Source organism: Antedon mediterranea, chromosome 7 (assembly GCF_964355755.1).
Source record: "Antedon mediterranea chromosome 7, ecAntMedi1.1, whole genome shotgun sequence".
In the NCBI taxonomy this organism is placed as follows: domain Eukaryota; kingdom Metazoa; phylum Echinodermata; class Crinoidea; order Comatulida; family Antedonidae; genus Antedon; species Antedon mediterranea.
In genome coordinates, this window is record NC_092676.1 from 26905689 (window position 1) to 26928415 (window position 22727).

General features: G+C 31.2%; 1 protein-coding gene across 4 annotated transcripts in view; it reads left to right on the forward strand.

Annotated features, from left to right (window-relative positions):
* LOC140054623 (uncharacterized) overlaps window positions 1-22727 on the forward strand; it is an 85790-nt gene that overhangs the window by 6797 nt on the left and 56266 nt on the right. For 3 of the 4 annotated variants that reach the window (XM_072099683.1, XM_072099686.1, XM_072099684.1), the window contains exons 3-6: window positions 78-231; window positions 16463-16537; window positions 21327-21545; window positions 22009-22029. In XM_072099683.1, the coding sequence (XP_071955784.1) occupies window positions 78-231; window positions 16463-16537; window positions 21327-21545; window positions 22009-22029 (469 nt within the window). The remainder of the gene's footprint in view (window positions 1-77; window positions 232-16462; window positions 16538-21326; window positions 21546-22008; window positions 22030-22727) is intronic. The other variant, XM_072099685.1, reaches the window with a different exon arrangement.

A 22727-nucleotide genomic window follows, 5' to 3' on the forward strand; every position in this document is an offset into this window, starting at 1 on the left:
GCAGTTACAGTATAAAAAACTGAATTTCTACTGATTTGATATTTTTGAATAAATCAATAAATTACTTTGTTTTGTAGAGCGGTTGTAATAACATTGTTACGTTATGAAGCTGCGCCGAACATCGGAGATGCCAAAGGAAGTAGGCCGCTACACTTAGCATCTTGGAATGGCCATTTGGAAATAGTTCGTCTTCTGATATCCAGAGGAGATAAAGCCACAGTTAATATGCAGGTAATTAAATGGTTTTGTTTTTTATTAAAAAGTTTAAAATATAAGTACTGTACACATTTAGCAGATTACATAAATTTTACACAAAAAAAGAATTGGGAGTCCATAAAATATCTTAAAAAAGTAACCAGAAACAAATACAGTAGAAGAGGACACAAAAGAACCATTTTTAAAGCTCCTTTCACCAGCACTTTGACGTTCCCAAATGAGAGCTCCTCACAACAGAAGTTAAAATGGTGTCTGAATATTCTACCATTGTTTATTAATACGCTTGAAAGGTATAAAAATAAAACTCCATATTGTACTGTGGAATGCAATGCAGTTGTAAAATAAACAGTGATTATTAAACAGTATAGTATTAAATTATCACTTCACTTGTCACTTGCCTTTGCGTATGATCACTCATGCGTAGAATAATTATATATCGGGGATTACAGTAGTCGCAAAGGGATTTAACTGGTTATTTTTGACATTTAATATTATTTTATAACTTTATACAGTGATGATTATGGTTGAAGACACAATTTTAATATTTTCACCATATTATAATGTGTGTGTTCTCAGGAACACGAGTCATATGGCCGAGCGGTTAAGGCAGGGGCGCCGTTTATCGTACCTAAAGAGCCAACAACAACATCGGCAAGGGTTCGAGGCCGACTCGCTCCTAGTTCTGGTGGTGAAACAAGTCTTCTCGGATAAGGACTATAAACCGTAGGTCCAGTGTACACAGTTATAACCTGTGTGTACTTTAAAGAACCCAGTTCATTATTCGAAAAAGAGTAGGGGGTTACCCCGGTGAACTGGTTCACACAATAGCCTCTGTATCAGGGGGATTACCACCTATCTGATAGGACAGTGATTAATTCACTATTGGTAATCCTTGGCCACAGTGCCTAAAGACATAAAATAAAAAAAATAAATAAAACTTTGTGCCCATATTCCATTTTTTAGTTCCTATTCACCTTTCATAAAGGTATTAAAAAAGTAGATCCTAAACACTTCAGGTATTATAATCAAATTATTGTAGTATAACTATCAATAATGTCTATTTCGTGCCTAGCTTACTTGGATAAACTGGAGAAGTGCCATATTCTCCTTGAAGAGTGAGATATACTTGAAAAGTAAACAATTTATTGAACGTCCCTCTCTATAAATGGTATAGTCCACATACCACGTCCTCAAGTGGGAACATCCTCACAAACCACTATCGTCATTTATTTTCGAGACATGTACACTGTAACTTACAAGTTAAAATGTTAACAGTGGTAGAGTGATTGTACAGAATTTAAGGAGTTCCGTAAATTTCATTTTTGGATGCTTGTGATATAACTGAGTGCTGCAGTAAATAGACTCTAAAAGCAATTTATTCCATCTAATTTTCTTCAATTCATTCACATCTACTTTGCCTTGACGTTATTTGTCTGTTAACTTCCTGAGTAAAACGTAATAGATCGTTTGAATGTGTACACATTCGTCCTTGACTACAATGCTGTATGTTATGCATTAATGCTCTCTGTTCAAACAATACGTTTTTTACACCTGTTTTTAGCTCTTTGTGTAGAATGAGGACAAGTTGGATGTGCTATATAACATGAAATTGAGGGTGGAGTAAAAGTAGTCATTTTAATAATCGATACAAAGATACTGTAAATAATAAGTAATTGAAATTTGTATGTTTAATAGCGAAAAGAATTGAAAAGCATTGAAAGCGAAATAGTTTCCCGCAACAAAGATTACAACATGAATATATTTGATATGAAATTTGAAGGTGGAGTCAAAAGTTGTTTTAATTTTGTTTGATTTCTGTAAGATTGTGTAGGAAATAAAAATTCTGTGATTTAGGCTTTTATAAGATGTTTATAATTGGATCACATCTTTTTTTCCCACTGTGTTGCTTGTTACTTTTATGGCATAAATATAATTGGAAATTCCCTATTGTAAAAGGTTACAGTGTTATAGCTTACAGAATAAATTACTTGACTGTTGCCAAGCAATCAAAATAATCCCATGATTTCATCTACAATTGAATCAATCATTTTTATACAAATAAACATTGTATATAGGCTATTATAGGTTTTTTTTCTGTCTTAATTTATTTTGCAAAATAATAAGTATGTGTCAATAAAATATATTGACTAATTGATTACAGGTACTGTAAGGCCATTTTATTTTCATGGTAATTCCAAAAATAGATTTGTGCAAAAAGGTGCTGGTAAAACCAACACATTATTTTACAGGACCCTGGATTACAGGTACAGTATGTTCACCAACATTACTTTAGAGGACCCTGGATTACGTGCAAGATGCTGTGTATGCTACATACTGTGTTTTAGGTCTCCAGTTGCAATGTTTATGCAATGTCATATAAATAAAATGATATAGTTACTATATAATTATTACAGGTCCCTCTATTATGAACACCTGTTATTTGAAATTATTAAAATAAGCATTATGAAGTATCACATAGCGTTTGTTAATTATCGTTTGGCATTTTCACTTTACAGTGTACATTATGTCAATACTTAATTGTGAGAGTACTGACATACTAAAATAGTAGTAAGATATTTCTGTACATACTTAATTGTGAGAGTAGTAAAATTCTTAGAGATATTTCTATGCATACCAGTAGGTTTCACAGATCCTGTCATCATCATCATATAACATCTGATGAATTCATTTTATGTTATAGTCTATTTTTATAGTGATGTAGCCATAAGAAATAAAGTGGTGTGGTTTTCGTAAGAAAGGGGAACAATCTCTGTTCAAGCCACTGAGTTGTCAAGGCCTCTGTGAAGAAGTGGTCAGGTTAAAACTTAATACCAACTGTACTGGTCGTTTCGGTCCTGTCTTACAGTATGTCTACAGTAGTACATACAGTTGGCCTCATTTCTCTCAGGAGAAGAGAAATACTGTACTATATAGATAGAAATTATTAGCTGTATTAACTTATATACATCACTTTTTGTACTTTTCTAATGGTATTATTTTCTGGAAGGTTTTACGACAATAGTTTGTTTATGAATGGACAGACAACCTGTAGTTAAAAATTCAGGTTATGTACTCCGTTTAGTTGCATTATGAACCAAAAAATGGTACCACCAAATATACTTACCCATACAGCTCAGGACAAATCCAGTTTCCTTCTTCTTTGTCAAATTCAAGTTAAAATGGTTTGAACTTTACAATTATTTTCTCAATGGAGACATGAATTTTTGCTGTTATTTCCATTTGACGCTTACAGTATATACCGCTTTTAAATGCCAAATTTGTTATTGTATTTTTGTGTTAAAAATTATGAATTCATTAATTTTGTATGCACGCATAATTTGCAGTGTACATTATAAATGTAGATTCTTTTATTTGGATAAGAACCATGCACTGTACTCTGTATATCAATATATATTTTTTTACAATAAATTTTTATGTAAACAATATGATAAATTCTAAAGCTCTGTCTACACTACTGTATCAAACTAGTTTGACAAAAAAAGTGTGATATGCCTAAATATGGTAGTGATATGACATATATATATATTTTTTTTTGCATAAAGTTTGATAGTATAGACAGAGCTTTACCAGAGAAGTAAATTAGTTTGTCAAATCAAAATTGTTTACTCACGATTTGACAAACTAGTTTACTTCTCTAGATTTCAAACAAACCTGATGAATCTATTCTCTGATGTTAGAGCTTTACCGAATATTCACATACAGTAGAGTTCAATAGACTGTACTGTACATTTTTATAACATCACACGATAGCCCCAAGTTAAAATGTAACGGTTTCTATAAATCATCTTGAACATTTTCTCGTATTTGACTTTCCTACAGGTATTAATTCCGTGTTTGCTCTCTGAGATTATCATCATTTTTTCTCGGAGCTTTATATTCCTAATATGCATGAGTCATAAGAGGATAGTTTCTAAAGGTAACAGTTTTTTTTAGACAAAAGCATCTAAATCGGTTTCTTCTGCATATTATTAAATAATGAATCGGTGTCATACTATAGATCTACTGTATCTTCTTTGAACTTTACTACAATTTAATCTCCTGAGATAATACAAACTTCAATGTCCTGTGATACTCTTGTATATCAATAATAATTATCTTTAATCATGTCTACCTTGCATCAGTTATTTTTATATTTTGTTCATTGCGCATTCAAAATTGCAACCAGTAAGAAATTATAATTTTCGTTTTTATGTGTCTACAAAAAATGTAGCTAAACATATTTTTTAAAAGGAAATGATATGTGTACAGTAAGTTACTTTACTTTACTGTATTGGCCATCAGGCCATTCATAGTGGTGATAACAATAAATAATTTTATATCTTATCCTGGAGGTAATTTTTTACCTTTAATGGTCCTAGGGCCTGTTTCTGCTGCATAAAAAATAACCGGTTAAAATCGGTGTGAATAAATTAACTCCATTTTCTTGGCAGCAGAAACAGGACAAATTTGTGGTAACCGGTTAAAAGGCAGCGCAAAATAACCGGTTAAAAACACCAATCGGTGTTAGAACGCCGTTTAACCGGTTATCGCTGAGCAATTCTTAGCTGCAACACGAAATAACGGTTATTTGATTGACAGTTGTGACCCCGGGTCAGATAGCGTCGCATACGATGTGTGTTTTCCTCGTGGTTTTGACAGTCGAACGAAGAAGTGAACATGTATGTGGATGATTGAAATCACAAGATATGTTATTCAGTTGTGGGGGGAGAGAAAAAGTACGGGGAAGGATGGCAGGCAATAGAAAAGAATCACAGATAATAAATAAGAGCATTTTTGCGAAAGTAAAAGAGGTATTTGGGGTGGAGTTCCGGGGACTACCCAAGCTAAGCAATTTGAGGCGTTAGTACACGCTCGCGAAGGGTATGGATGGTCCTATATTAACACCAAAACGGAAACAAAAGGGACTCAGAATGTTGCAAATACCTACCAAACGATAGTAGATAATGGTTAATTAATTATGAAAACCCAAATTTTATAGCAAAAATCATCCGAATTTATGTTATAAACGATGAATTTAGCAACAAAAACTTAATCCAAACGAGCGTATTTATGGCACGCCCTTAGTGCCTTTAATAGGAGAACAATGAACAATCTTAATTTGATCGTTTTGATATAATTTTTTTAGAAAAACATCACATCGATCGAAAACAAAGGTTATGAGAGCCTTTGATAATATATTAAATATGATTTTATTAAGCATAGAAATGTGTTATTATTTATGTTAGTACATAAATATACGAAACAATGTTTAATACTCATTATTCTATTAAAGGCACTATGTGCGTGCGATATTCTATGACTTGGATACTCTCGTTTGATTTAAGTTTTTGTGGCTAAACTCGTCGTTTTTAACATAAATTCGGACGATTTTTGCTATAAAAGTTAGGGTTTCATAATTAATTAACAATTATCTACTCTCGTTTGGTAGGTATTGCAACATTCTAAGTCTCGTTTTTGTTTCCGTTTGGTTTTTTGTAGGAGGACCGCGCTCGCGAAAGACAACAGACGTATCATCATCGCCTTTGTTGAGGAATTTTAGGCTAGATAAAAATTATCCTAGGCGATCGGGCGCTGCACGACCCTCCCCATGTTATTGAAGGCGCCATGAGAATTAATTTTATTAGCGATCAGTAAGTAGGCTTTACAAAAAACAAAACTTGTAGACAACATTTTATTATTTTAACATGTTTGAGATGTTCGGCGATATACACACGTGTGTACTGACGACGTCGATGTAAACAAACAGCCAACTTACTACTTCCGTCTGAGTGTATTGCATTTTGGGTAATGATGACGTTTTGCTCGACGACCACCCATAGATTTAACCGGTTATTTCGGAGCACAAATTTAGCTGAAACGCGGTCTTGTTATTGTTATCTATTTTTAATCTATTTTAAAATAACCGGTTAAATTGCGTTATGCAGCAGAAACAGACCCCTACAGTACTAACTGGGGGATTACCACCTATCTGATGGTAGGACAGTGATTAATTTACTATTGGTAATCCTTGAAATTGACCACATTGACTATAAGACATAATAAATAAATAAAATGCAAATGTACCAAATAATTCTTTAACCTTCCTTCCTCTGCCACCCCCAGAATTGCCCACTTTTTATTTCCTAATTTGTTCTTCAGTGGTAAAATGCTTGATTTTTACCTTTTTGACGTGATGTTAGCAAAGTGAAGAATATCGTAAAAAATATACCATATAAGTACGGTACAACTGTGAATTGCACCATTCTGGCTGCAGGACTCTAAACTGTGCAAGCCTCCAAATTAGTAGTAACTCTTTGAAATACAATTATCACAATGCCTCGTGGAAACTAATTAATATTTAATTTTTCCAAAGCCGAAACAAAGATGGGCAATAATCCTAAGTAATCCAATGCCATTAACTAATGGTCCTAGTTGCTAAGCAATAACAGTTCTTGCAACGGCACTCAAACAAAGGCTGATGGAAAACGTGCGCTGAATTGACAAATAAAAGAATTTATGGAAGATATGTACAATGAAAAATCACACCTCAATATCCTTGATACCCACAAAGCATTCTTTGACTGTTTAATTGTTCAACAAAGATAGAATTAACAATTGATTAAAAGAGAAACATTTTCATAAAGAAGCATACTGTACAGAAAAAATTATTTTGAACTTTTCAACTAACATTTGATAATGAGACATTGTTAAACAAACAAATACAGATTGTCTTTAAAAAAAACAATTCAAGGTTTTTAATATTTTAAAACATCATACGATGTCTGGGTTAAAATTATTAAAAGATAGGTTATCTACAGTAAAAAAAAAAGGAAAATATTATTACCAATACATATAAGTTTTCATGTAAAAAGAATATAATATAATCTACTTAAGTATTCAAGTTAGACTTAAGTATTCAAGTTAGACTTAAGTATTCAAGTTAGACTTAAGTATTCAAGTTAGACTATTTAACATTTTAAACATTATACGATTGCCTGAATTAAAATTGTTAAATACTGTACAATACTGTATGTCTTTAAAAAAAACCCATTTTTATTTTATGCTTTTAAATTAAATATGGATTTTAATATTACAGTATTAAACTGTTTAACAGTGTATAAGCAATCTTGAGTCTATTTTTAAAAGGGTCAGTATGTGGTTCCTCAGTTTCTTGCGTAATTCCTGAACTTATGCGGTAAACAGAGAATAATGAAAGTGCTGTAGCATTACAGTGGATGTGAGATAAGGGGTTGATCGTGCATTTCCTTGTTGAATGTTCCGGGGGAAGTATTAAAAAACTTCATGCTGTGTACGAAAAAGGGCGCTATTTATTTTAGCCTATATAGTACGCTTGCTAGAAATAAGTTCTACTTTTAGGGTAAACAAAATTTAAAATACTGCATTTTAAAAAAAAAATTGGTTAAAATTAAACTTTTTCTAATAATTTTTTTCGTTTAAACTAATGATCTGGTTCCTGTTTTTATTTTTAAACGAGCATAATTTTAATTAAGTAGAAGGTTTTACTAATTAAGAATTGATTGTTTAATATTTCATTAATGAAACGAAACTCAAACCGCTCAATGGGGACATGTTGTCCTTTGATAGGGTTAAACAAACATCCTCAGTCCCGTTCATGTTTACCATTCATAGATCGTTCATAATCATGATATACTCATGCTGCTTAGTTTTTGTCAAGTGCTTTTAATGATTCTTTTAGTCAGTAAGTGATCATTTTACTCTCACTTCCGCATAATTAATATACAGTTTCTATGGCGATTCATTTAATTAATACAGTAACTACTTCCATCATTTGAGTAACACATTGTTTCTATGACAACAGAATGTAATAATCACAATTATGATGTTTAAAGATGCATTGTCCCCCAAAAACATGAAAAATGAAGATTAATAAAATTATTTATTTATTTAATTTGGATTAAATCAGACTTTAAATAGGTCATTTTGAAGTTTTAATAAAGTTATTCACTTCACTTCAATTTAAATACTTTTTTTCAAATAAATCTTTTTTTTTCCCGATCCAGTTTTTGGCCACAGTAAATTACTATTATGTGACATTAAAATGGCATATTAAAAAAAAAATTGAAAAAAAAAAATTGTAGGGGGACAATATATATAACGGTTTTTCAAAAACTTTTGAATATAAAAAACTTCCGTTACTTTAGAATTGTAGAAACATAGATTATTAGTTAGTAAGAGTAAGTCTATCGAATAGGATGTTACATATTATGAACACTAACGCCCGTATTCTTAAACCGGACTTTAGTCGTAGTTCGAGCTAAAACTAAAAAAATGACGTCATTTTAATTCATAAACCAAACTTCAACTAAATCACCGACTAAATCAGGCCAACCTCGACTAAATCGAGACGGATTTTGATCGATTTTTTTAGTCCTGGAGGGGGCAGACTAAATGGTCGACTAAATGGTTTTTAAACGATGTTTATAAAAAACGTAATAGTCATTGAGTTGTTATATTGGCCAGATATTGAAGAATGAAATATCTATATTTATATTAGCTTAATTAAATATACATTGGTATAAATTATAATAATGAAAACCATCTTTATTTACAACTGTATACAAATTACATTATTTTCTTCGCGCAAGTCCGACTTGAGCTCCGTCACGTCATAGCGACAATGGGAGATGCGGCAATTCACCACGCGATGGAATGTTTAGGGGGCCTAGCGCTTTCTTGTCACGCTATGAAGTGCGTGGTTCGTGGCGATCATACTTTGTTGGGGGCCTAGAAAATATAAAAGTTACCGTACCGCCATGGTTCCTAAATATATTTTTAAGATTTTATTTGTTGTTAATCAAATATACTTCACTGTTAAATTAATACTGATATTGTTCTAATAATTAACGATTAAAATTATTTTTCATGTATATAGTCCTGATGCGTAAAAAGTGTTGTAAGAAATGGAAAGTGATATCAATGCGCAAAATTTCGTCTGCTCCTCAAATACTCTCTTGTCATTGGCCAATGTATAGCCTTTGTTACCCAGACGTGTGCAACTCGACTAAAAGCTCGACTTCATTAAGTCGAACTGCAAACTTCGACTACTTCGTTTTTGAATCGAATTTGAAGTAATAGCTCGAACTACGACTTTTCCAAGTCGAACTTCGAACTACGACTAAAGTCCGGTTTAAGAATACGGGCGTTAGCTTTCCTTCCACGGTTGAAGCATGGTCGTCTGGTAGATTATGCGGTTAACGTACTTGGTTGTACCCTTCAAACATTGTGTGCGATGTGATATTAAAAAATCTGGAAATATGTATGATACAGTATATAAATCTAAAGACAAATCACTGAAAATAAGGACAATGCTGTGGGTATCAGTGGCTGAATCTCAATATAATGTAGATACACAATAAAATTAGCAAAAAAGAAATCAAAACCGTAAACAGTCAGAAAAATTAGCAGAGCTTTCGGGCAACACTAGCCCTTCATCAGTGCAAGTGTACTGTTGATACAGTATATAATTAAGGATGTGTTCCTTAATATCAGGATATGACATTTTTTTTTTCAATTCTTCTTTTTTGGTTAAAATTGGTCGGCCGGATGCCCGGGGAAAGTATTGCCTGGACATCCTAGCTCTGTTGGGGTCAGAAAGACCATTATATATTATATAGTATGATCCTTAATCGTGTTCACCTCATGAAAATAATTGTACCATTGCACTCATAAACATAGCTTGTGGTTAACATGTTTGCCTTCCAATCCCAAGGTCCAGAGTTCAATCCTGACCTTGTGCAGAGTTGTAACTCACAACTCAACTGCCATAGCCTCAAATGAGACTTAGTTTTAAGCATGATAAATTATAAAATAGTTTATCCTGTAATTGCTGAGTTACTTGCTGAGTTACTTGCTGTTGGGTGTGTTTGAAATATAAAAAAAATAGTGATTTATTATATCAGGTACAGGTACTATAACTTATGTTAATATACAACAATATTATATTATATAACTGATTAAAAGCTGTCACTTAATATGGACAATATGTTCGTTAAGCAAACCCTCTAATGACCAATTAAGAAAAGTCTTTCCTCTTTAGAGGATATGAACTGTAAAGTAGGAGTGGTACCGGTAATTAATTAATTTAATTAATCTACCCAAGTGGGCATTAGTTAATTAATAAATGTCCCTTCAGATTTAATTTTTTTAGTATCTTTTATGTCAAAAGTGCTGACTTGTTTTTCCTTATTAATATACGTTGATTGTATCATTGTTGCTAGTAAATTTCTGTTCACAACTTTTTCATTAAATTACTGTAAGATGAAATAAACACCGTTAAGCTCAAAATACTGTAGTTTGACAAAAAAAAGTGTGATGTGCCCAAATATGGTAGTGATTTGCTTAAATATGGTAGTGATATGCTTTAATATGGTAGTGATATGACATCATCATGTCCATATATGGATACTGTACACATTTTGTTGTCACATAAAGTTTGATAGTGTAGACAAAGCTTTAGAATATGGACCATTTATGAAAGACACTGGGCCATTGTTGTGTGTTTTCCACAAAAAAGCAGACATTTTTAAAACTGAAATAACTACTGTAGAAACTAGGCTAGTAAGTAGTAGCCATTACAACAAATACAGAACTTATTTTGTTTAAAGATGTATTGTCCCTTTGACTAATTCCAAAAAAATAAAAAATAAAAGATTTCGAAAAAAGGTGGGTCATTTTGAAGTATCATAATAGTTATTAACTATCACCAACAATTTTTTGAAAAAAAATAAATTTAACTGAAATAAGACGTTTTTTTGTTTAAAAAATACCTTTGACTTCCAATCAAAGTTTTCAATCAAAACATATCCCATAATGAAACGCGCTTGTTTGGCTACTCTGTATGCATAATCATAAAACTTCCTCATGATCTGTGTGAAAATACCTTCTTAACTGTGACGAGTTGTAAACAATCCTAATTTATCATAAATGCATAATGCGTACTCATGGTTTGAAATCTTTGTTTACTTTCGCTCGTGACGATTTTCCAGATGAAATGTAATCAAACTAATTTACCTGTTAATTACGTAAACTTGTTGTTTTTGGCTCAAATTTTCGACTTAAAGTGAATAACTTTAATATTACTTTGATATGGCCACTTTAAATTTAGAATATTTTGACCTTCATTTTTTTGTGTTTCAAGGGACAATACATCTTTAACTCTACGATTATAAGCGCCATTGGTGAATGATACTGGGTCGTTGCTGTATATTACAACCCTTAGAAAGCAGCGACCTTTGAAACTGAATAATAATTAAATAATAAAGATTTTCTATCAATTCTTTGAGTAGTACAATTACAAATAAATATATTTTTCATTACAACTGTGGCACTTTCTCAAGAGCACTACTGGTTTTTCAGAGTGGTACTTGTATTAGATAATTTGATAATATTTACATCTTAGAATGAATACTTTTATTTGTGCAGATCTCAAAATCTTACCACTGTCGCCATATGTAATCATATTACTAAGCTGTAAAGTAAATTAAAATTTGATTAGATGTATATTATTGATTAGGGATAATGTAATGGGATATACCATGATGTTTTACTAAGCCTTCTTGTGTTTGTTAATGAATATTGAAATACTGGCTCTTGAATAATTTTATATCACGATATTTATTTATTTCTGTCTTTATTGTGAAGACACCTTCAGTATCGTAGTACAGTACTGATATCCCTGGTGGATCACTTTAAACAAAATCAGACATACAAAATATAAACAACCAAATTGGCAGAAATACAGTTATCATGTTTTCCTTCGCCTATTACATCCAATTAATATCCTTTATTAGATTATAAGTTTTATGATTAGTGTGTACTACCAATAAAATTTACAGTAAGTAGTGCTTACAGTATCAAGTTTTTTCTACGACTAATCATACTGTAAAGTAGTTCATATCTTTGCCATTTTATCATCCAAGGTAAGAAACCTATTTTATTATAACAATATCTAAAGTAAAGATAATTCAAAGTACTGTAAATAAATAACAATTTGAATCTTAAAACACACAATTTCTTTGTTAATTCTGACGTAACTGAATTAATACTAGACTACAAACCGCCGTAATAAATTATTGATTGTTCCAAAAGAATCCATTTGTCTTTTGTGTCGAGACTTTTTGATTGAGTTACAGAACGATCGAGTAACACGATGACTTGATATTCATTTCGCAAAATTAATCTTCAACTTGAAGGCATTTTGTTTTGATCATACTGCAGCATCTGTTGTTTAGAAATTGAAACGAGTTTAGGCTATGTTTAATTGATCTAATCTATTACCAAATTGAAAGTTTATTTTTATTCAGTGAAAAATGTAGATTTGTAGTTACATATTGCTGTTAAGTACAAATATACCTCCTTAAGTAAACAGTTTTAATTATATTAAAGACGTAGCGAAATGAAAAGCATTGCAATGTGCTTTGATATGTGTGGAAAATACATTAACAACATAGAATTACACTTACATAGTTTTAATTGTTCAATGGAAATAATGTTTAAAACATTTGACATTCTAGTAACCTATGACCTTAGACCTGAAATGACCTTTACAATAGTCATAACCTATTTCTTTTCTGCTAATGGTAGTTAGAAGTATGGCTTTAGAACTCCTCCATGGATAAGTTTTCTGTGCATTGAATGAGAAGAAATTTTTTAACATTACGGCCAACCACTTTTGAAATTGTCCCCTATAATAGGAGCTGTAGTGTGCTAATAGTATGTGTACAGTATATATAGTATAAAACTGACTCCAAATAACAAGAAGCAAGCCATGATGATAATCAAACAAATATCGAAACGTTGAATCATGGCTTGCGTTATTGGAGTTAGTTTTATACTATGTTATTTTAACATAATCGATTAGTGCTTCTATGGTTTTTGTATAGTACTGTATATAATAATTAGGTGTTGCTACTTTTTAACACACTACAGTATGCCTGGAATTAAGGCAATAAAACCATGTCAAATGCTTTTAATTTATCAACTGTGAATCCAAATATCAAGTTTGTTTGTTGATGTATTTATTACGAAAACAATTTCACAATCCTTAATGATGGTGTCAGTCACAAGTACATAACATGACAGGATATTAATGCCTAGTAAATCAAACATCTATAAAACCCTGCAGCTCACGGATCTCTAGTTGAAAAAAATATCTTTCAATTAGAAATCTAGACTTGGAATCTCGAGGCCCAACTGTACAGTAAACCACAGCTTAAAATTTCCCTGCTTTTTCATGTCTTTAGGTGTTAACCTCAAAAGATGACAGAATTTTCACAACCCCCATGGCTCAATAAACAATTTGTCTACATCTACTAGACCCATGATGTAAGTTTGTATAATATGATTATGGGTACAAATATAAAAGTGATAAATTACAAATATGTAAATTAGTTTCTGAATATTATATATATTATATACCAAAACACCTCTGTTTTTGTCATTAAATGAATTTTTTTTTAAATTTGCACAAATACTTTCCAACAGGAACAAGGAAAAATATATTATATAATAACATTTTGGCATATAACATTTATTTTTCATTTATATACTAAACGTCTTTTGATTCATAAAAAGAATTAGTTGGATGAAATTGAAATTTTTCTATTATATTATCTGTAAATAAGATTATTCTTAAATACTTTTCATTTCAAACATTTATAGATATTAATCATTTTTAGAATTGTAATGTGTGATGCATAGATAAACACTTATTCTTTCAAAGTGCCTTTGTTCTTTATGAACCACCATTAGCTGTGTCCTCATTCTGATACATATGTAGTTGTAATAATCACAAATTCACACATCCAACAATCAATCATGGCGTTGAATACTAATTCTCAAATAATGCCAAAATGAAATAACCGATTGAAAAATTAAATGTCATTTTAGTAATCGATGAAATAAAGAGAAATTTGGGACTTTTGTTTGACTGGATGGAATTGCTTAAAGATGTATTTTCCCTTAAAAACATGAAAAGCAAAGATTAATAATCACCTGTAATCACCTGTCTTGTCGGGCTCGTAAGTAGACCATACATTTCTGTATGGTACATGTCATGCCCTCCCAATTTCATCAAGTCATCACTGCATGGTTTGTTTTTTTTTTGTTTTTTTTTTTGTTTTCATTCGTTTCCTTGATTTAAATTCTTCTGCAATACACTTTATCCCATAAAAGTAAATTTGTTGTATTTTCTTTCAATGAATTTATCAAGTTTATTTTTAAAGGCGTTTTACTGTGGTGGTGTTAATGGCTTCCTCTGGTAGACTATTCCATAGGTTAACAATTCTGTAAGAAAAATTGTACTTGCGGATATCCAGTTTAGGTCGTCGCTTACTGTATATATGGTGTATCTAAGTCTTCTTAAGTTACGCATTCCACTACCACTTAGGCCTGTCACCATTTTAAAAACTTGAATCATATCTCCTCGTAATCTTCTAAAGGCCAATGTTGGTAGATTTAGTCGTAAAAAATAAAAATATTTTGAATAGGCCATTTTGCAGTTTTAATAAAGTTAATCACTTCTAAAAAGACAAAATAAACAGTTAAATTCAACCAAAAACCCATTGTCGTCCAGTTTTATCATTATTTTTTGCCTTAAATTATACCTGTATTTTTTTAGGTAAGTAATTTTTTTCAGGTTTACTGTATGTGATGTGTTTATTTTTAACAAGCTTTTAAACTAGTTTGAAAAAAAAAGTGTGATGTACCCAAATATGGTAGTGATACGACATCATCATGTCTATATATGGGCACATCACATTTTTTGTTGTCACATAATGTTCGATAGTGTATAAAAAATACAATGCTCTGATTTGAACGCTATTTTTAACTTTGTTTAATTCAATTAAGCTTGACATATATACTCAACATTACAGCATCATTTCCATGAATAACTGAAATTATACTTTATCTATGCTAATCGTAAATTTATTTATATAAGTAACAGGAGGTTTTAAATAATATTAGTAAACTTCAACTTTAAGTATCTTAAAATGTACTTGGATTTTTAATTGTTAATTTCCAAAAGTCATTTTATTTCATTGTTCTACTTGTTGATATACATCATGTCTGCGATCCTTTAATTAATTTCCCTCCTATTACGCTCCCTGGAGGCCAATTATTGAATCCATTTCGTTAAATCATCCTCGACTAGAAATTCCGAAGCATTCAGAGTTCCGGTGAATCTTCTTTGGTTTTGAAGTATTGCGATGTAGATATTTACGAATTTCATTTTAACTTGGTATGCCATTGGCCTGTCTATTTGAGGAATGGATGTGGTGAAGACCTCAAGTTTCGTTATTGGATTTATTAATTTTTTTCTGCAAAAAAAATATTATTAGCATGACTTCAAAATAATCTTGGAATTTTTATACAAAGAATTGCATCTATCTAGATGATACTAATTTGTAAAAAATGATAACCTGTCGTACTGTGGTTCAATACATTGAAAGAGATATTTGCGTATTGGATAAACAAGATTTTCAACAGTCTTGGACAATATTTTACACCTGTAGGTGGAGAAAAATCGGATTGCTAAACTTGAATATAACTTTTAAAAAATGCCGTCTTTGATTCTTTCTAAATGGCAAAGTTGCCGGAACGATTTTCCACGTCGCTGTAATTCAAAAAGCACTTTCTATTCAAACGTCTCAGGAAATACGATTTACCAAGGAAAGCTGAGAAGACGCAATGCATTTCGCTTTCCACGGGAACAAGTAACAGTACAGGTATAATGATGTAAACGGATGCGTTATGATGTAAACGATTCATATCGTAAACGGAAAGTTAATTTTTATAAACCCCCCTCTTTTGGTTTTACTAATTCATGTTGTTTATCGATAATGTTTGTAACGTAAAAATAAAGTCATAAGATAATTATCGTAAACAGAAAGTTAATTTTAATAAACTTCCGTTTTAGTAAATACTAATTCATGGTAGTTTTTTATCGATTATCTTTTTAACATGAAATTAATGTCATGATAAATGTAGTTATCAAAAACTGAAAGTTACATTTTATTTTCTTTTAATTACTGTTTTACATTATTTTACAGGAATTAAAAATATACAAAAATAAAAGTACATGTATTTTTGCTGCCAACTTCAAGCTTAGAAATTAAAAAATGAAATTCAAATGTACAGTATTTGACGCATTTCTTTTTATCCACAAAATATCTTTCTAATTTTACTTTACTGTTTGTTTTTGCAGAATAATGACCATGATACCTCACTTCATTTTGCTGCACAATACGGACATACTGATGTTGTTTCTTTGCTTTTGGAGGTAAAATTCTAATCATTAAATAATAATACAGTATTTATTTTGCCAATCAATCAAATAATCTTGATTGCAATGTATATAACAATATAAGATTGGATACAAATCATATCAATACACAAAGAGTACCAAAACAGAAATACATCCAAAGTGACATAAAAAAAAGGACATTAAAAGATATTAACAAAGCATAAAATTAAAGCTAAATTAAAACATAATTATCAAACAGGGCTTTTTTTTAAATTCAAATTTTACAAAAATAAAAAACAAATTTATAAAAGAAAAGATATAAAAGGAAAGGAAAGATCAAATAGGTAATAAACACACTTTGCTAGTTGGTCAACCCCAAAAAGACAAATAAAAACAAATTCATTAATATCATTACAGTAAGTTTACAACATTGATATTAAGAAATTGACCATATTACATAAATTAGTTATTCAGACAGATTTTTAAAGAAATTATAAGTAAAATTGTGAGTCAGGAGCCATTTAATGATTAAAGATTATATAATAATAATATTTTATTCTATGGGGAAAGATATTTCATTGGTCAGTCATAAAAATCATGATTTTTATGCATGTAAGAACATGTCTGAAATTCGAAATCATCATCTATGTGAAAACTTTCCTGTGTTCAAACTCTTTTCTCTATTGGAATAAAGCTATATGTTTACACTATCAAACTAGTTTGACAAAAAAGTGTGATGTGCTCAAATATGGTAGTGATATGCCCAAATATGGTAGTGATATGACATCATCTGATCATGTCCATATATAGGCCGATCACATAATTTGTCACATATGTTTGATAGTGTAGACAGAGCTTTAAATACAGTGCTGTAATCCAGTTTATTTATATGTGCGTAATAAGGGATCCAGTGATAACATTACATCTGACACACTGTACATCTGAAACAAGTTTATATCGAAGGTACATCAGCAATACAAGCTCGTACAGTAGCTAGGATTTTTGCAGGGGGTTCTTTCTTAAACAAAAGCGCAAACTATTTTAACCTACCGTAGGTTAGTTGAGCATATTTTTCTACATTTTTGCTGTTTGAAAAGGGCACTTTAGGAAAGGATGTCTTTCCCACCCCCATTGGCTACTGTACATGGGCTTGATCAGCATAAATGACAGATCTCTGGTTTGAAAAGGGCACTTCAGGAGAAGGGTCTTCCACACTCCCATTTGGCTACGAGCTTAATCAGTATAAATAACAGCACATACATAGTATATTGAATTTAATTAATCACACACATACCTACACATGTACTGTAAATCTATGTAGGCTTAACTCTAATAATATAGATACTTTGGTTTTACCTGATTATCGACGCCTATGACGTATCAAACATAATCTCCACTTTCTCTAATGAAATTTGATAAACATTTTAATTTCTGATAATTGGCATGCACTCTGTGCTAATTAGCGTTACATTTATTTGATAATGGTGAACTGCGTGTCTCCAACTGCTAACATGAACCAATTGATTTTTAAATTTGTTCATTTGTAATTTATCAAATTAAATATTTGTACCCCTTGAGGCTTGCTCTCTAAGTTTGTTGACCTTTCATTGATGCTAATTGATTTTTATTAGGAATTGCAGATTCATAAAATATTTTTAATTTAAACAATCTTGGTTTTATAATTAAACATTATTTATATTAATGTACAGTTCATCCCTCTACCTTTGCAGTATTTATTAAAAAAATAAAATAAGTATAAAGTATTAAAACACTTCCTTTGAGATACCTAGTAGACACTTTCCTGTGAAAGAAAATAGATGCAATATATGGTTTAATTTATTTATTTATATTCAGTCCGATTTGAAACCGAGGAACCTGCCACTAATAGAATGGATTAAAAGTATTTAAAACTATATAAAATATTTTAAAACATAAAAACTTTAAAGCCCCTTCCCTACGTTTTTTAGATCTAATTTAAGATCACAAACTATATTTAATGTAAAAATAATACTATATGGTCCTATTGTGATAACTTTTTTCGTCTTTAAACGGTTAAAAATGTGAAAAATAAGTCGATTCTAATAATTATAGCGGCCCGCTATAAATCCCAAAATGCATTGCGCGCGGATTGATATTTTTGTTTTTCACCTGTAATTCGCCCACTTTCGATCGATCGTGAGGCCAAAACAAATGGAAGACTCCTAACTTTTCAGCGAAAATACCGGGTTTTCCCCAATTTGTATCAACGGAGTCTGGCAAAAATAGAAAGACAATTAATGCAGCAACTATACAACGTCAGGCTAGGTATGTAGCTAGCGTACGATGTTCGTACGTTACCGATGTTTACCAGCTAGGCCTACAAAACTAAGCCTAGCTAGGCTAGGCCTAAGACCGTCCACGATAGGTCGATCGCCGCGAGCTACTAGGTAGTGCATTGTTTCTCACTTTTTATCATAATTTACCATAAAACGTACATTTAAGACAAGGAATGACATGGTTTAATGTTTTTAAGGTGATATATATGTATTATTTTCCAAAAAACGTCCAAAATTGCAGGGAAGGGGTCTTTAAACAATATCACATATCTTATTACAAAAGTCATTTATTTATTTTTTGGTAGCATTGACAGGGCAAAAAGGAACACATAAAAGATTACATTTAGAATTACGAGTACAGTACGACAGCTTTAACATGAAAGGGGAACAATGAGATAAAATAACAATATACAGGAACACTCCTATTCAAGGGATACCAATGGAAACACATTTTGCTGTGTGCGTCCTCTAATAACGATAATACTATAGTCAGAAACATCTTTTTAATGATCAAAAGATCTCACAGTACATTCACCTATTTCATCCAATATTCATGATCTCCATTGAAATTTTAGCTAAAAGCTAAAAAGTTCTTTGTTTGTCTTTCCCTGATGTTTTCATTCAAACATTTTTTATTTCAAACAAATAAATGTGGTATCTTTTCCAATTCCATTCTCATTGTCTGAACATATTGTTCTTATCTGAATGATGACCTTCCTTATAATAAAAAATATTTATTAGTTTTTTTTCTCATTTAGGTGACAGTTTGTTTTTGTTAATTTTTGTATGTTTTTTTCTATAGCGTATTAATTTCAATTTCAAATTCAATTGTCTTTTCTAACATGTAAATTTATGAGTGTTATTCCTCGGTTTAGAGGAACATTCAAATGAAAGGTGATGTCCAGAAAAACAAGTATTTTGTGATAAAGATTTAAAAGTATAAATTACAAAATAGAAAGTATAATAAAATCACTACCAACAATTTACATTAGATCTAAAACCATTAAAGGGGTTGCTAAGTGCCACCTAAAAGGAAGTTATTGGAATCAAGGTCATAGATCAAATGCAACTTCCTTATATGGTAATGAGTCTGCACTAAACTTTTGTTGCCTCATGACATATGACGATCAAAGTTCATTTACTTAGAAATGCTCATACAAACTTAATCTACTAAATGGTTTGAACATAAAAGATGGGAAACTCCCAAGAAAATGAACGAGTTCCTTAAAATACAGTAGGAAGTCCTTTTAGAGAGAAGTGTTTATAAGTGCATATATTCACAGTTGCGAAAATTAGTTCCTAGAGATGTTGGCATGAGAAGTCCTCCTACTTATACGGAGTGAGACTACCAAACCCATACTCATTATAATAGGAGGGGTCAAAGGGGGAAGAAACAATCAGTCCATGAGCTAGCCTAGTTGGGCCTATTTACCATCACTTCTTCTGCTGGTAGTTTGTAGTTTGAAAAGAGTAGTTCAGTGGCCAAGAGCAGGGCTTGGGGGCTACAGTAGCTTCTAGGTTTTCCTTCTCTCCTTGAGCAGTTTTAACTAGAAATTATATTCCACAGCAATTAAACAAAAAAATGAATGAAACTTAAAAGAAAGTAAAAAGACCACCAAGAAGATAACTGGATAAACCAAATAAAAAAAGATTTAAAAGGAAAAAATTTACACTTTAATAGCAAGATAACAAACCATCCTGCCAAAAACAGGAAATATGGAAACAAATTATGGAAACAAATTGTGGAAAGCGTAATGTCAGAATGACTGAAAACGTTTCAAATGATTGTATGATGAACACTGGGAAATTCTAAATTAAACTTTGCTTTCAAACTCCTAAAATCAACATAAAACATTACTTCAACTGATTCCTACTTATAATAATACCGTACCCATATTTCTTTATGGCACATACAATTTTCAAAATAAATATTTTCATAAATCATTTTTTCCATTACATACAGACGTAATGTCTGGCATTGAAATCTTTCTGTTATGTCGTTAGGGAATACATTAAATGTTCAGTTTCTTTCATTTGATTGAAATACATTCTTGCAATCGAGGTTTCTTTTTAAACATACTTAAGATAAAAAGTGATCTTTGAAACGCTTAATAGTCGTCAATGATTGAATTCACAGTTATTTTTATCTTAGTATTGATTTTCCTATTTTGATTATTGTAAAGTAGAGTTAATTTACGCCTGCACAGTGTTCGACCTATGATATTAGGCCTACAATCTATTTTGGGCCTTCCTAAAGCTTTGTCTACACTGTGAAATTTTATGTGACAAAACAAACGTGATGTGCCTATATATGGACATGATGACATCATATCACACTTTTTTTGTCAAACTAGTTTGATAGTGTAGAGAGAGCTTTACAGTACCTGGATAAACCGACAATAGCCTGCTTTTCTGAGGATGACAAAAGAATGTTCTTTGAATATCCCTGTACAATAACCACACCACATCATTTCTTAATGATGAAGTTGCCAAACTTTTTTTTTTGCCAGAATAATGCAGATCCTGTTATCACAAATAAAAGAGCCGAGACACCGATACACTTAGCCGCACAGTATGGCCGTCTAGAAGCAGTCCAGCAACTACTACGATGCCAAAGTCTATTAGACCGTATTCCTCCCACGCACTCGTTGCTACATCTTGCCGCACGCAATGGTCATCACCAAGTGGTCAAGCTACTATTAGACGAGGGCTGCGATATCAACCATACAGTAAGACTTATTTTTATGTCAAAGTTGAGAAAATTTGCGAAAGGGTTCGCAAGTTTCACAACTAACACTCAGACCATGGGTCTTCAGCCATTCATGCTATACCACATTTAGTAATAAACTATTTAAGTCTTAATTTTCCATCTTGTCTTTGCATAAACGGACCTGGCAGAATAATTTCAATATCCATTTTCTAAAGCTCTGTCTACACTATCAAACTAGTTTGACAAAAAGGTGTGATGTGCCCAAATATGGTAGTGATATGCTTAAATATGATAGCAATATGACATTATCATGTCCATGAGCACATTTTTTTGTCACATAAAGTTTGATACTGATAGTGTAGACAGACCTTAACATTAATTTTTCATAATAATTCTTCATTTTGATATTTTTAGTTTATGTAGTAATTATTTGATACATTTATTTCCTATTTTGCATTACTTTTTTCACAACTTGTCAACAGGCTAGGCTACACAATAATGAGGTATATTATTTTTTATTTATCATGCTTTTTCAGTGCAGTTGATCGTGCATATTTTATTTATATTCTGCATTTGTTGGTTATTTATGTGATTGTGTCAATTGCATATCTATTGTTATACTGTAACCTACATTTAATAGTGCCTGTGCATACAGTGTTTTTAAAATGAATTCAATAGGGATAGTTTTTAAAGGAGTTTACTGTACCTTAAATTTTTGAATATATGTATATTTGCTATGCAAGTGCTATGTATAAATTTAAACAGTGCCATGTAAATTTGAATAGTTTGCAATTTTTACACCATTATTTTATGAATTATATGATTAAATAAAAAATTTTCAATTATTCTACTGCATCATGAAACATTTTTATGTATTTAAACGTTTAATTTTTAAATTTAATTTTTTTCTAGTTTTCTAATGGTTGCACTTACACATTTTTATATTTCCTCTGACCAGCTTTTAATATAAAATGCATCATCAAATTTGTCAAAGATAATTTCAAGGGTATTTTTTTTAATTTTTGAAATATATATCCTTTTATAACAAGGTTAAATTGTAAATATTAATTTCTTGAACCTTGTTCATTCAATTCTTGAACCATTGTTGCATAATTGCTTTAGATAATTTTAATTTATTTTACTCTCAGTCAAATTTGCTTAACTTTGTTTTTAATGTGGGGTATTGGACGTGGTGGCAACT